The sequence below is a fragment of the Apis mellifera genome, linkage group LG2, assembly GCF_003254395.2.
Source record: "Apis mellifera strain DH4 linkage group LG2, Amel_HAv3.1, whole genome shotgun sequence".
Taxonomy (NCBI): domain Eukaryota; kingdom Metazoa; phylum Arthropoda; class Insecta; order Hymenoptera; family Apidae; genus Apis; species Apis mellifera.
Window position 1 is genome coordinate 12,395,875 of NC_037639.1, and position 15,847 is coordinate 12,411,721.

General features: G+C 47.1%; 1 protein-coding gene and 1 long non-coding RNA gene across 9 annotated transcripts in view; both read left to right on the forward strand.

Annotated features, from left to right (window-relative positions):
* The window catches only part of LOC410852 (protein Fe65 homolog), a 114,081-nt gene that overhangs the window by 89,668 nt on the left and 8,566 nt on the right, over window positions 1–15,847 (forward strand). For 7 of the 8 annotated variants that reach the window (XM_006569087.3, XM_006569090.3, XM_006569091.3 and 4 more), the window contains one exon: window positions 14,872–15,024. The exons of the other annotated variant lie outside the window; for it this stretch is intronic. In XM_006569087.3, the coding sequence (XP_006569150.1) occupies window positions 14,872–15,024 (153 nt within the window). The remainder of the gene's footprint in view (window positions 1–14,871; window positions 15,025–15,847) is intronic. 8 annotated transcript variants of the gene reach the window in all.
* On the forward strand, window positions 589–14,354 carry LOC107966114. Its single transcript, XR_003304179.1, has 2 exons — window positions 589–1,539; window positions 12,234–14,354. It is a non-coding gene; the product is annotated as an uncharacterized LOC107966114 (long non-coding RNA).

The following is a 15,847-nucleotide window of genomic DNA, read 5'->3' on the forward strand; positions in this document are numbered from 1 at the left end:
TGTGCGTGCGTGCCACGCCAAACTTTCGAGCTTAAACTTTGCCGACTTTTATACTCGCTCCCCGAAGGTAGCTCGCGTTTATTAAGAGTAGGGTGAAAAGTCCCGTGAAAGTGGGAAAAATTGGAAACCGATGTTCCGATGCTCGTTCGTTTCTTTCTTTTTCTCTGTCTATCTCTTTTCCTTTCTAGATCTCTTCTTTTTATCTTGCTTTCAACTTTTTTTTCTGGAAAATCCTACTCTTTGTCGTAATTGAAAAATCGAACGATCGAAAAAACGATGGAATTATTGCAAATGTTGAACGAGCGTATTGCACGGATAAGGATTACGCGTACTCGTTGTTCTACGATCCCCCTCCCGGCCATAGATCACGCTATCGTGATCGAATTGATTTAAAATTCGCGTGATCCTGACTAATGTCACCAGCTCTTGTGCATGTGCCGACCGCTTCCACCATAGACAAAAGGTTCGTACGAAAAAAGAAAAGGAAGATCGCGCTTTACGCACTCTTCGTCCCTCTATATTTTGCTTCGTTTTATATATTTTATATATATATATATATATATATATCGCGTGTCGCTGACCAGCAATTTAATAAATTCATGGTGATTTTTCGGCTTTATTTGAATATTTTAAAATCACCATGATTTTAACTCGAACAACCCCTTAAGCACGGGAGGGAATAATTCGTAGTGTGCTTGGAAAGGAAGTAGCGAGGGTCAGCCGTGTAGCTGACACATCGAACGTATTCCAACAACGAAAGTATTCCAACAACGGCGGAAGCCGTCTAATTCGAATGCAAAGTTTTTACGGTGTTTTACATTCCGTACGGGCGGGGAAAATTCCGAGAAAAGTGGTAAGAAAAAGCGACAGAACATTTGCAACTGAAAAATACATCGCGATCCACCTGCGGCGACCGCAAGGCGCCAGTAGTATGGGCACGCGATGGTACGGCAGAATGACGTCATGGCCCATGCCGAATATCGCCGAAGAGACACGAAGTTGCGCGAAATGTACCGCCTCGTTCTCGAGCGCCGCTCAGTCTATCGTCGACCACCGGTGAGGTTGTGACGTTTTCGTCGCAGTGTTTTTTTTTTCGTACATCGCATCGGGCTAACTATTCTCCAACTCTCTCTGTCTATCTTTCCCTCTTTTAGTGCCTCGTTTCTCACCCCTTCCTCCCCTCCCCCTCCCCCTCTTTGCGTTCTACACATATGAAATATCCCCGCCTCGATGAGTCGTTCGCGTGAAAATCGAACGGTAGTTCGTCGATTGATCGCTGCTCCGGCGTTCCGGTGCCGGTGAAAAACGGAACGTTTCCCCGTAAATCGTAAAACGAACTGGTACGGTAAAACGGGCCGTCGCGTCGTCGAAATTTCGAAATCGAGATCCGCTTGCGGTGCAACGACGAAATCTCCCCGGCCGAATTAGAAGAAGGAGAGTATTGATTGCACGCTTCTAAATGAATAACAATCCCAGCGCGGTGGAGGTCGAGCTCGTGCCGCGACTACCGTTGCACGCTGATCTTCGTGGCAGCTGACTGTAAGTGGTTCCGATGCCCGTTTTAAAGTTCGTTGCCCTCTGTATTCATAGTGACGAAGCCTCCCAGCCCCGCTCGCTCCCCCACCCCCTCCCCCGTCCCCCCCTCTCTCTCTAACTCTCTCACTCCTCGCTCCTCCTCGCCTCTTTGCTCGTCGCACCCGTTCGCCACCCTGTTCCGCTAGACAACCCTGCCTATTTATTCGCGAACGGGCATAAGTAGAGGACGTGGAAGCGTCTGGAAGCGAGTGGCGGCCGGTAATCGAAGTTTAAAGTCGGTGGAAGAAATATTGATTCGCTCCACTGCCGTGCGAATCACGACGCTCCGCTGGATCCGACCGGCCCCCGTCCCAAGTTGCATCGACTCGTTTCTCGACCGAGGACCGTGTTGTTAGGAAAAGGAAAAGCGTCTCGGTTCCTCTTTCTCTCGCGATCACGCTACGTACGTATTCAACTCGTATGCCTTTCTTCTATGAATGCACCGTAGAGCATTGTCGCAAGCGTCACGAGCAACAGAGCGATGATGGAAACGAACGCACGATGGAATTTTGACACGGATCGGATCGGATCGGATCGCGATCGAACGACGCGGACGATTGGAGGAGGATATTCGATTCCTGTCGATCGATCGAAGCGCGCCGTTCGGTCGGACGCGATCGATCAGAGCTCGGTGCAATCGTCGACGACAATGCGTCCTCCGCACACGCACACGCTTCGCTTGGCGGAGTGCGTGTCTCCGTTGCGCGGCGCAAATTCTCGTCGGAGGTTCGCATTTTGTTCACCATTGCGTGAAATGGATCGGTTGGCGGAAAAAAAGTTATCGAACATACCCGCTGACCCGCTACCGTTTTCACGTTCAACCGTCTCTTTGTTTTTATTTATTTACTTATTTATCTATCCATTTATTTTATTTATTTTTTTTTTCTGCCAAACGTTCCCTCTCACGCGAGCGATCATTTTTTTTTCAACGAACGTGCGGATCGTTGGAAATTTTCGAAAATTCACGGATTTCTCGTGAAACGGGAGAGCGGATTCGAGTCTCCTCGAAGGAGACGACCTCGGTCTCGAGAGAGCTCTTCAATTCGAACCAAGAATCTCTCTCTCTCTTTCGGCAGAAAGAGAGCCACAGAATTTTCCATCCACTTTTTCTTATCACTCACTTAACGCTTTGCCGCCTTTCAAATCTCGCACGGTCAAATTTTCACCAGCCTGCTCTTCTTCTTTTTTTTCTTCTTTTTCATCGCTTCGACCGAGGGGAAAATGGAGAAAAACACGATGCGATGCGATCTCGTTAGAGATCGATCTGGCACGGTGGTTGAATACATTATAAAATTTAAAGGGGCAGCGGTCCGTTCGCTCGCGCTGAGTTGAGCCGATCCGCGCCGTTCCTCCGCTCGAACGTGTTAGGGGAGGTCGTTAAAGTGCGTTCGCCGCTCGCCCGGAAGCCTAGCCGCGTGAAAAAGAGGCTGTCGGCGGATTCTAGGGAGAGGATAGAGCAGACGTGCGCAGGGGGCAGACGGCCAGGAGCCGTCGAGTAGACGCGAAGGGGTGGTCGATAAAAGCTGCCCTCGCGTGGCTGCGTTATTACGTATAAAGCGGGGGATCGCGCTCGATGACTGCACTTGGCCTCTCGCGTGCACGCGCTTCGCTTCGCTTCGCGTCGCCCGCTCGATAATCACGATCGAACGAACGATTAAAACCGGCGTAATCTCACCTCCGCATCGCGAATTTTCGCGCTGCGCCGTTGTTATGCGAATATCGATCGCGCCGCTACCGAGAACCGCGATCCCCCAACCATCCCCTTTTCTTTCGGCCCAGCTTTCAACGCGCGCGCTCTCTCTCCGCTCGATCCTTAAACTTGCCTCTCCAATCTTTCGCTAGCCTTATCCGTCATTTTTACGGATCGTTTGTTCCATCACATGATATTTTTCCCGAGGAGGATTCGAGTTTAGTAGGAAATATAAATCGTACGTGGATAATGGCTCGCGGACGGACGTGATCCGGGCTCGAAATGCAAGCAGAGGAGAATTTATATAACCCAATTTACGAATATAACTCTCTGCGCGAAAGATACATCTGACCTATAGCCCGTTAACGGCTGACGACTGTTTTAAACCGATTCCATCTATAAACACACGAAGGTTTATAAAGTTAGTGAATTATGCTGAATAAATTCGAGAATGGGAGAAGAAAGAAATGCGAATTATTCCTCGATACGAATCGATTGGTTCAGAGGTCATCCGATACCAAAAGGGTTTCGTTATCTTTTCTAACCGAGGGTTAGTTGGAGTCGAGAGAGAGAGAAAAGAAAGCGATTCTGCGACGCTGGGCGGCGCGGTTGAAAGGGCCTTTTCCGCCGCGACAATCGTTAATCAAAGCCGAATATCCAGCGGAGCACTTGCACTTGCACTTGGGATCAGCTGGCGCCGATCCGCCGCCCTTTTCCTCCCTTTTCGCAGCTGGAACGTTCAATGCCTCGTTAATCGCGGCTCGCCGCCGGTGAAATGGATTTTATACCGGGGAGAGGCCGCGATTCGAGTATAATCGCTTTCAAGGGGGATCTATAAATAGAGGCCGCGTGGCATTCCAAAGCGGAACGCGTGAAAATAAATTTTCACGCGGCGTTCTCGGGATACGACCCGACACCGCTTCACGCGTATTCCAAATCTGATAATATACTTTTTATCTCGTGCCGAGTTTATCCTCGGATTAATTAGTCGTCGACCATTTCCATTTCCATTTCCATGGTATAAATAAATTGGATACGTAATGACATTAACGATCGTCTATTGCAATTCGTCTTTGCAATTTCGACGAAATTTCGACGAATGGAGAACGATTTCCGGAACGAGAAGTCGAGAAGAATTCCGTTGTTGTTGTTGTTTGCACGGTACTCGTGAGAGTGGCGAGCATGTCGTAATCGTATTTCGTTGCAAAGCTGTACTTGAACGCGCTTTCGTATCATCAACGGGCTGGCTCTGTGATCATCGAGACACACGGCTGCCTCGATACACACTGTGTCTCTCTAAAATTAGAATCCACTTTGCCCGTCTGATCCTACCCTTTCCGTCCTGCTCTCTCCCTGCCACCTAATCATCTCCTTCGCTCCTCTTTGATCCTATCTTCTCTCCCTCTCTTTCTCTTTTTCTCCGTGTCTGTATCTCCCACCACCGTCAAGAGGATACAGCGGGTGGTGGAAAATTCATGCGCAGGTAAACATTGCCTCGTTGTGTCCGTGAGAATTTCAAAGAATTCGAGATGTTTCGTCGAAACTCTTTTCCCCGCCAAGAACTCGTCTACTACACTCTGCTACGATTTCCCTCCCTCCCCTCTCCCGTGCTTGTTTGCGATCGCTGTTCGCGCCAACGTCTCTTCCAACGATTCTCGGGGATCAATTCTGGACGAGCCACTCCTCTTTCCAAACTTATATTCCCCTGTCAAGTGCTTTAGGAAACAATTTTCAAACTTCTCTCTCGCGTTTTACAACCACTCCTTGTTTCACCAGTTTCCACTTATTCCGTTCTTCGAAAAAAAAAAGAAAAGAAGAGAGAACTCGCCAATCTTTTCTTCTCTCCGACTTTTAGCACACTTGGAAAATTACGGAACGTTGCGATGATATTTCTCGAGGGGTTCTGCTCCGTGTAACGCGTTAAACAGTCGCGACAACGGAGTACAATTGTGCGATCTCTCGGTAGATGGGATAGGGGTAGATTCCACAAAATTTAACGGTCGATCGATCCGAAGCAAAGAAAAGCCGGCGATTACGGAATAATTTTATTCCCTCCTCCCCTTACGATGTTGGAATTCACTTTGCCCGTCTAATTCCGTTGCATCTGTTCCACCTCCTCCCCCTCACCCTTTCGTTACACCCATCCCATTTCCATTTGCTCGTGAACACGATTCCAGCTTTAATATCATCCGGAAAATAGTTTCTAAGGAGTAACGTAGCAACGTTGCGTATCATGCTCGACGCGGGGAGAGAATTTCTGCACGCATTTTCGCCACGGCGAATTTCTCGCCCCGATCATATTCGAAAGAAATGTTGAAAGAGAGGATAAATTCGCCTCGATTCGAAAACAATTTGTACAACGATGGAAATAAACAGGAGAACAAAATTCCTGGGGACGATTCGCTAATTGGACCAATTATAAGTTGTTTCGCTCAATCGTTGCAACGAACGTTGGAACGATTTTTCATCTTCTATTGTCCGATAAATAAATCATGGACGAGTTGAAACTGTTTCGAAAGATCGTGGACGATTCTAGATCCTTCGCCTTACCCTGGTCTTCGTAACTATTCTTTGCTGGCTGACGATTTTCCTCCACCCATTTGTACCAGCTTCTAACGCGTCCATTTTCCATTATCATCCACCAGCTCCGCCCGTTTTAATGGTAATGGAGCTCGTTCCATCGCTTAGATAACACAACTTGTGTACCTGTCCTCGGTTAACCAATCGTGTTTTGCAGGACACTTCGTTGAATCGTTCGCTTCGAGAATTGCGCAAGCTTGCACGATTAAAGATGACGAATGATTAATTGGACTAAATGACGAAGTTAATATCGATATATTCGTAAAAATTATTGTTTCGTAAAGAAAGAAAGAAAGATCGTTTCTCTCCCATCCGATTAATTCGCGGCGACAAAAGTAAAGGTTGCTCCCTCGTGAATTTCGCTACGACAGATTTTAATTTTTCAAATTCGTGGATGAAAAATGTTCGTTTTCCTTTTTTTCCTCCTCTTCTTTCTCATTGTCTTGACGCAAGAGTAGTCGGTCGCAAGTAGAGCATCCCAGTCGAGGACAGACACTAGGATTCTAAAGGCCCCGCCGGCAGCATGAACTCGTTTCTTTCAACTAGCTCGGATGAGGGAGGAGGAGGGAAGGGAGGAAGCTGGCTCGTTACACCATCGAAACGTTTCGCCTAAAAATATATCCTTTTAAGACTCGCGATAGAGAGCCACCACTCGAGCGCACCAAGTATTTTCGTCTGTATTTTCGCCACAGACGAGCTTTTAATGATTCGCGGGAGGCCTTGCAGCCATTCGAAAAACGAGCAAAAAAATTCGTACGAGTTGTGATAGATCCAGACGTGTTTCGTGGAAGAACGATTCCTCCCCAAGCAAGGAGGGGGGAAACAAAAGAATGCACAGAATCGAAGAATCGGAGCGTGTATCGCCGTGTGAAATATACGCATATGACGGCCATATGTCTGATCGTTTCTTGGAGCCCATGATAAAATTTTGCCGTTGAAATTTTCGCCATCGTCAATGATATTCGCCATTTTTCTCTCTCTCTCTTCTCGTTCCCAGATAATCTGCCAAGAAATAATCTCGAGACGGTCGATGACTGATTCAGTTTCATAGAGACTGACTCCTTCGCGTATTCTCGTCGCGGATCGTAAAACGAGTGGACATTTATCACGGAGAAATATATTTTCGTACATGGATTACGTATTCGTGCGCTCAAGATATCCAAAGCGAGGAGAAACTGTACGACGCACCTGCGACGACGATGGCAGCTGCGTGCCATTCCTCGAAAAAACAACCGAATAACAGAAGAAGTTATTCGCCCCGATCGATTCCATCGTTATCCATCGCGTGTTAAAATTTATAACTCGAAATGAATTCTCGAGAAGATAGATAAAAATTCGTATTTACAGTATCCACGGTTGAACGACAAGCCGAAATCTCTTTATTCCCGTTGGAAAAGCGTCTGCCTCCTCGAAACACCCACCCTGTGTTCCAACAGACGCGGTCCTGGAAACGCGGAGATAGGCGGGCTCTTTCATAAGGATTCGTGGGGCTGGCCTCCGACAAACAAGGAGCCAAGGGGAGAGAGAAGGAAGAAAGCGGGAACGGGGCCAGCCGGCGCGGGACAGCTGGCTCGCAAACGTCCCCGTTTCTGGATTTCAGTTTAGCCCGATAATCTCGTCTCGGTTGGAATCCCGGCAAGTCCCTCTCCACTGTTATATACTCTTTCTCCTGTCCTCCTTTCTCATCCCTCCATGTCCTTCGTGTCCTCCTCTCTCCTCCTCGCGAGAAGACTTATCAAACACTCCGGCCAAACGGATCACCGATTACGTCCACCGAGAGGAAGAGGATTCGCGCGAATGGGGGCGGAGGGGGAGGGAAAGGAAAGGAGAGAAGGAAAGAGGAGCAAATGGAATCCCATCCAGGAGGATTTATAAGGGATGCCACGCGTGTATTCGCGCGACACCGTGGTAATTTCTCAATGTTCCGCTCCCATTTCTCGAATCTTCGGATAACGGATGTTGATCAACTCCGCGCGTTGGATCTATTATGGACTTTTTTACTTTTTCGTTAGTTAGAGAAATGTGTTACGCGTTCTTTTTTTATCATGATTCGTATGGATAAGGGAAATAGATTTGTTTTTTTCTTCTTTCTTTTCTGCCTCTATTAACGACAAAGATAAGTTTTAATCTGATATTTCCATTTACGGAAATCGGTCGCAGGTTGAATTTTAAGCATTCGAACGTTGGTTGAATATTGATTGTTGGAAGGGGAGGGAGGGAGGGAGGCGTAGATTACATCTGAAATATTCGATACAGCGAGCACACGCTGTCGATATTCCTTCCGCTCTTTTACCTTCGACTTTTTCTCATCTCCGAATAAAAAGCGTGCGCGATAAAAGCTTGTACGAACGACGCGTAAAAGCCTTAAATATTCCCCGATAAAGGTAATTCGGAATTTTCATCGAATGTGTTTTTTCGCGGATGATCATCGTAAAATCGATATCGAGATCGAAAGGACACCGTTACACCTATATAACGTCGCGTCGATTTCTCTCTCCCCCGTTCGAGAGATTTCTCCAGCCCGTACGGTTGGATTAAAATCTCGTTTCAGAAAGGATGCGGAGGAGAAGATGCGAGAAAATTGTCGGGGAGTGTCGGGGCGGGTGAAGACGGCGAGGGTGGGGTGGGACGCCAAGCCTCGTAAAAAAATGAGCTCGTAAACCCGGAGGAGCGGGCCAGTGAAGCTATCCGAGGTTTCACGAAGCTGGAACTTTATTAACCGCGATGCCGGCGCGTGAATCTCGCGATGGAAGAGAATACCTGATTTGGTGCCGTCGAATCGTAAAGCTTTACGATCGATGGCGAAAAAGTTGTCGCGTTTTTAACCGTGACTTTGCAGTTTTTCTTTTTTTTTTCTTTTTTGTTTTACAGAGTACTTTGTCTCCACTTCGTCTTCGACAACTTTCAGAATTATATTAATTTAAATTTTAAATTCGTCTCTCGCAAATCAATATCGCGTGGTTTTATATTATTTGTCGCGATATCAGGATTGAAAATTTATAAACGTTTCACCGAATTACTTTGATGGATTTCTTCGAATTATTTTCTTTTCTTTGTAAAATGACTACGACGATGCGGTGGTAACAATGGGGAAGGATATGTAGGAGAAGGGAGGAGGGAAAGTTGCATAGCTCGTGAACGGTAACGACGTCCGGCCACGTCCTGCTTCGTCTTTCTCACGGATATGAGTCACCTCGACCGACCGCCAACTTATCAAGCTGTTTCGATCGTTTATCGAAACTTTTTTGATTACGAAACTGTCGTAACTTGGCGATCCTTTCGACCCCCTCTGTAATGACCCTCTCTTCCGCTCGTATAGAATCCTTGCTAATCCGCTTATTAATATCTCGATCGATCTGACCGGTTGCGTTGTTCTCGATTTAACCCGATCTCGTCGGAGACGAAGATCCCGACTCGAACACAGTTCGAAAAGTAATCACGGCTGCCAATTTAAATTAAGTTTAAATTCGAGCCACGACTTCCGCCCCCCACATACAATATTTATAGAATTTAATCTGAAAAGGGAAAGGAAGAGGGGAAGATCTTGGCAGGGGCAAGCAACCGTGTTTCCGAACTTCACAGCGGTTTCCTTCCACAGCTCTAAACTTAATTACCTCGGCTGGTTCGCGTACAGAACCCTGTGGAAGGGTGTACCCCGCAAAATCCGCGGGGGAATACATTGTCGGGTTCGACGAGACTTAATCGGCTACCCTTCTTGCATCATCTATATCGCCTTATATCGCAATAGTAATTGGTCTTCCTCTCTCGATCATCCATCATCCAAACTCGCCTGTTCGAGGAGAAATTTAATTGGAGACGTGCCATCGAACGCGAATACGAACAAAGAGTTAAATGGAAGCGTTGGAACGACATCCCAACACGATGTACCGATCCCAACGCTGTTTTACTGTCCGTCGATATAATCGATACCTAACTCTCCCGTTTACCCTCGTCCAATGCTCTTTCGAACTCGTGAAACGATCTCTGCACAATCTCGAAAACCGAAGCGAGCGTTTCATCCGAACGAACCGATCCCCGAATTCGATCCTCTCGTCTATTCGAGTAGAATAAATAAAACCTCTCTTTCCCTCGCAACAAAGAGCAGAGCCCTCGAAACGAAGAATAGAGAGTTGGCCGCGAACGGACTTCGAAACTACGGCGCGTGAAACTCGCGCGTGGGCCGATCGGTATTTTCGAGGCTGGCGCGCGATAAGACGCGTACAGCTAAACGACACCGGTCTCTCGAGCATCCGAACCGACGATAGCAGTAGGGGTGGTTCGAAATGGGGGAGGGATATGGTGTCAGGGGTGAACGAAATGGACGAGGGACGGCGTGGGACGCGGAGGGGTTGCCGGTAGTGTGTATTGATCGAGCTAGAACAGCACCCTTCCCTCCCCCCCGACTCCGCTGTACTTCGTACGAACGCCCACGTACGCGGTGTTTCTCGCTCCTGCACCATTCTTTCTTCTTACGCGTCGTCCGTTTCCATTTCGTTCCTCGCCCCTTCCTCCAAACCTTCTTCACCCCTACCTGCGAATCTCGACCCCTGCGGAACGTGTAACGGATTACGCGACCGCGCGCTCGATTAATGGTCCACCTGTGTAATTCTATTTGGCATCCTCTTGCTTGCTTGGAAAATTGATGATCTCGGCCATTCGACGAGATTGCGACGAGTTCGATGCGCGAATCGAGTCGTGATTGGTCGAGAATGGTGATTAAATCTCTAATCGTGGTAGAAGGAGAATCGTTGATCCGAGTTTTGAATTTTTCTCGTCGCAAGGAACGCAGGGTGGCGATCTTTTTCACTTCGATCGTTTACCGTGGTAAAAAATTCGTGGCGAGATCCAACCCATTGCAAGTTCGCTCACGATCGATTTAAACCGATTTCCTTTCCCGCGGAACCGCGCGAGTTTCGATCCTTTTTTCACCCGTCGCGCTGTTTAAATAACAGGGACGAATTGTTCCACCGCACTGGAAAAGCTGTGACTACACCAACTACAGCGGTGTCTATTGACTACGAGATTTATCGAACGATTTCAGGAAAATTGCGCGCGCGATTACCAATCGAGTCACGATTCCGATGGAAAGAGAGAGAGAATTTCTTTCTTTTATTTTATTTAGCTAATCCCTCGGTTGCGTCAAATCGAGGGGCCGGCCGGCTAATCACCCTCGATAACCGGGGGGGGGCCCGTTGTTCAGAAGCCAGAAATTGCGAGGTTCCGTATACCGTAATCGCGGTTGCGGTACAGACAAGGAGACCTGGTGTAATTTACGGTTCAGCCAGGTGCGTCACAAGTTGCTCACCTTATGACCTAATTGGGTTTAATTACAGCCCGCTGAAAGTTACGGCGGCGGCGTGACTCCTTATACAGGGTGGGTCACAATTACGGAGTCGCCGACAGCTGATTTCAGTTACCGCGATCGGCCTTATTGCGCCTATGATTCCCTCCCCTCAACCCGCTCTCCACCGGCCTCTCTAGTCTCCGCTACAATTTTCTCACCGTCCTGCTTGTCTCCTCGACACCCCCCTTTCGATAACGAGGTGGTTAACAGTCGCTTCTCTGATCGTCCGCTTGTCTGAACGTAATCACAAGCAGGGCAAACAGAGCGGTTAATCGATCGTCAAACCCGCCCTAACGTGACTCGATTCGCGCTTTGATTAGAAGGATACCGATTCTGCAAAGGAGTCCTCAAATCTCGGAATATATATACATGTATCGATTAACGCGATTGGATTAACATTTCGCTTTCTCTTTACATCGCGATGGGGGTAGCGGGTGTAATGGTTTTGGAGGAGGAGAGAGGACGGCAAAAAGCGCTGGGAGAACAAAAGAAACTAAACATTGACGGTGGCGGTGGCGGAAACATTTCTCGTCGGCCCTCTTCACCCACGAGCTGCATTTCCGCTTGGAGTTCTTGGACCTGCACGCCTCGATTAAGAGAAAGTAAGAGAAACGTAACAAGAGCGCGAAAACTCGTTGTCGCGCTCGGAAGTCGCGACTCGCGGAACAAGAGTTGTTTCCCCTTTGCTGCGAAGCAAAGGTGGAAAAGCGGATGGGAGAACGAAGAAAATCGGAACGCGTCGCATCGACGACGATCGATAGAGAATTCCCGCAAAGGTATTCGGCTTAATCGATCGCCATCCGCGGTCCGACCGCATTTATGCACGTTGCCTTCCTCTCTCTCTCTCTCTCTATAACTTCTGGCGAATTTCCAACCCTTCTAGCCTTCGCTAACCCACATACTTGTTTTAAACGGTGTTATTAACCTCCTGGATCGCGCGAAACTTTCCACCTCTCTCGCTAATTTCCATTGTTTTCCTCAACCAACCGTTAATCGCTCTCTTCCCTCTCTGTCTGTTATCCCGTCTGTTTCATTTTTCCACAGAAAGAAGTCTTTCTTCGAAACGATAAAAGCGAACATCCTCGATGAATCGACGCTCTTTGAAAGTACGGAGAACAGAGACTCCTTTCTTCTATATATATATAAAATTATGATTCTATATATATATCTCGAAAGATACGTCGAGACTCTCTCTCAGCGGCGGTGAAATGGCCCGTTTTTCGTGTGGCTTCGTTTCCATATTTTCGACCGATTGAAACGAGCCCGGCCGACGTTCAAAGAGCCAATTAACGACGCGCACGGGAGAAATTACTATGCTCGTTGGAGGCTGTAATTAACGGTTACCGGTTGCGTCCAATGAAACCGGGAATTAGCATTGCGCAATCTGTGCGACACGTGCGATGACGTTTCATACGCATATTCCGAGGCTCGCCGTTTATTAGAGTTCGATGGCTGGCCGCGGATAAATAATGGCGGATGGGAGTGGCGGACGTTGGGAAATTTAATATTCCGAACCGAGAGCGAGAAGACCGAGCCGTGACAGGCCGTGTCGTCTTAAAATATGGTCGAGCTCACTGGAGGAGGAGGAGGAGGAGAGAGAGAGAGAGAGAGAGGGATCAGAGGGATAAGTGTCATTCAGGGTCAGCCACCCGGTCCCCGGGATAAAGGATCGAGTTTCTGGCTGTCAAAAGGGATCGCGAAACCCTCGAATAATCTATCCGTCCCTTTGCTCCCGCATCTTGATACTCGGTGAATTAATAACCTATTGCCTCTCGATAAGAGATCATCCCTCGAAACGTGAAAAATTCAACGTCCATACCTTTCGAATATTCTCCCATCGGACGGTTTGTTACCACGGCGAGACGCGTGGTAATGGATCATGGGAGAGAAGGGGGAAGAAGGAGAGAGAAAGTAGAAGAAAATATTAAATTGGTATTTCAGCGAGAAGTGCATCAACGTCACGTTTTAAAGATCGAAGACCACTTTTCTCGAGCTATATGATGGATAACCGTGATCCGTATGAAATCGTATGAACGGTATCGAAGGCCGCTGCGCTTGCAGTTGCAAGGAAATATCGCGATATGTCGTCGTTGCGGGAAGAAAATTCATCGATTCGAAATAAATCATCGGAAGAGATGGTTTACAACGAGTTTTCCACGTTTGTGTTCTCCAACCAGGCTGATAGATTATCGGAAAATCGAATTGAATTGACAATAATCTCGAAAATAAATACGAATACTTTTCAAAGATTGTTAATAATAAAAACTGTAAAGAAAATTATAAATCCGTGCCAATGTAAAAATATTGACGTTTCTTCGAGAAATCTCGTAAAATGGAATCGGCAAGTAACTCGTCGATCTACGTTCGATTATCGCCCTCCGTTTCGAAGAAAATTGGAATCCGTGTGGCGAGCCGGGATTAAAAGTTGACCGATCCGAGCTCGAAGGAGGCGACCAAGACTGGGCCGAACGATGCTGGAGGAGAGGCGAGGAGAGCGTTAGCCGGCAAACCGCTCGGCTAATCCCCTAATTACTTCGACATGGTTAGCGACCCTGTACTAACCACGTCGGTGCCTGGCTCCGTTCCCCGATCGTTAATTAAAATGGCATTTCCTTGCAGCCGCGGTAATTTCCAGCCAACGCGCCGCGCATAAGTCACGACGGTCAATCGAGCTCGTCTCCGAACCGTTCTCGATCCTTGCAAAATTTATCGCCCCCAAGATTAATTTCGTTCATTCGACGTTTAGAGAGAGAAGGAGTGTGTACTTTTTTTCTTTTAAAAATATCGATTCTTCCAAATGGACGGTAAATTTAATTACTTAAACTGCGATAATCGTTTCCGTCGGTAAGTTGTGGACCAATATATTTTTCTGGAAGCGCAATTTTGGAAAACATGGTTTCAAACGTCGCGATCTCTCAATCTCTAAGCTAGAAAATGGCGAGCACTAAGTGGAATCGAATTTCCTCGGGGCGAGAAAACGGAGTAAGAGTAAGATGGGGATTGCAGTGTAGCAGTTTTAGGGAAACGAGGTCGATTTCCAAGGATTTCTCGCAACGCAAAATTTCGTTACGCTTTTTCGCGGGGAAATTGAATTCCCTGGCTACGCGGTAAACTGTGTTTTCCGAAACATTTATACGAGAAATATACCCGATTCAATTTATCCGCAACACCGTATTAACAGTCGATTTGGGGCAAAAATATCGAGGAAATATCGCCAAAAACTTATACAAATACTGGCTCGCGATAAACGCCACTAAATTGAAGTTTAATTATGCAAAATGCCGCCGGCCCAACAGTTATCCGCCCCTGATCATAATTATCCCCAGATTCATGACTTTGTAATGATCGCATCAATATGATAATGCGAACACCGTCGAACGCGCTCGGTTAAAAACCATTAATGTTCACGTTCGATTTCGTGCCTCGAAAATTCTCCCTTTTTTAAAACGTCTTTTTGAAACGAAAAATCCACCTCCCTCCGACTCGTTGCGACACGCGACGATAGAGAGAAATTTGCGCGATAATAGTAACTGCAAGCAACGGAATAACCGATTACGACTCGAGACATTGATTCGAATCGCGATTTCATCGCGTGGAACACGAGAGAATAAACGAAACGAGCGTGGTCATCGACGATCGATTCCCCCCCTCGAGTAATGCGCCCGGCGACGTGCTGATTCAGGTACAGCAGCGAGGGTGTTGCGGAGTCTGCTCTGGTCGACGATACCCTCAACGGAAATCCTCGATCTTCGTCGTCGTCCTCCTCGATTCTGGCTCCCGTGCAGTCAGCATCCGCGGACACGGTCGACGCTGCGAATCTAACCGATTCGAGAAAGTACGTACGATAGAATTACTCTCGTCGTACCATCCTCCCCTAAATCCCTTTAGATCGCTGCACAGTTATCGAGAAATCAAACTTCTCTTGCTTCACATCTTGTTTCTTTCATGTTTCTCTATATTTATATATATTTATATATACGTATTATGCTGTTGTTGATTGTTATTGTTGTTGTTATTGTTGTTACTGTTGCGTTACCGCTGCTCGGTTGCTACATTTCATTATTGTCAGCAAAGTAATCGCCTAGCCTCCGGTCACTTGTTTCGTTTACATTCCGAGTAATTAAATTGGATTTCTAATTATAATTGTAACCACGCGACGCTTTTAGTAGGCGTTTTACGATGCTCCTCGCTCCTCGCTGCTCCGTAGGAAACTCGGTAAGCCCGAGTTGTTGTTGCTTATCTTTCTTACCTCTCTCTCTTTCTTCCTCTCCCCATATATATATACATATATATATATTCCGCTGTACTGTAAAGTTGTTGGCTCGTTCGGCATCGCATGCAACCAGCGTAGGTTTTTGAAAAACGTGGAACGAAAAAATCGCGATCGATCGACCGTTCTTCCAAACGTATATAAAGTTGGTTTAAGGAAGGAAGGAAGTAAAGTTGGTAATGAATTGGGATCAAAGTTTTTATTTATTGATCAAACCGTGATTAACTAAACCGAACGGGGAGGGAAACGCGATTTCCTCGACGAGGAAAAGTAAAAAAAAGAAAAGGGGAAAAAAGGAGGAAAAACACGCGGGGAACGAGTAAAAATTCTGCACGGCAGACTCGTATCCTTTCTTTTTCTCTCTCCACGGTTCTTGCATTAGAAAGTA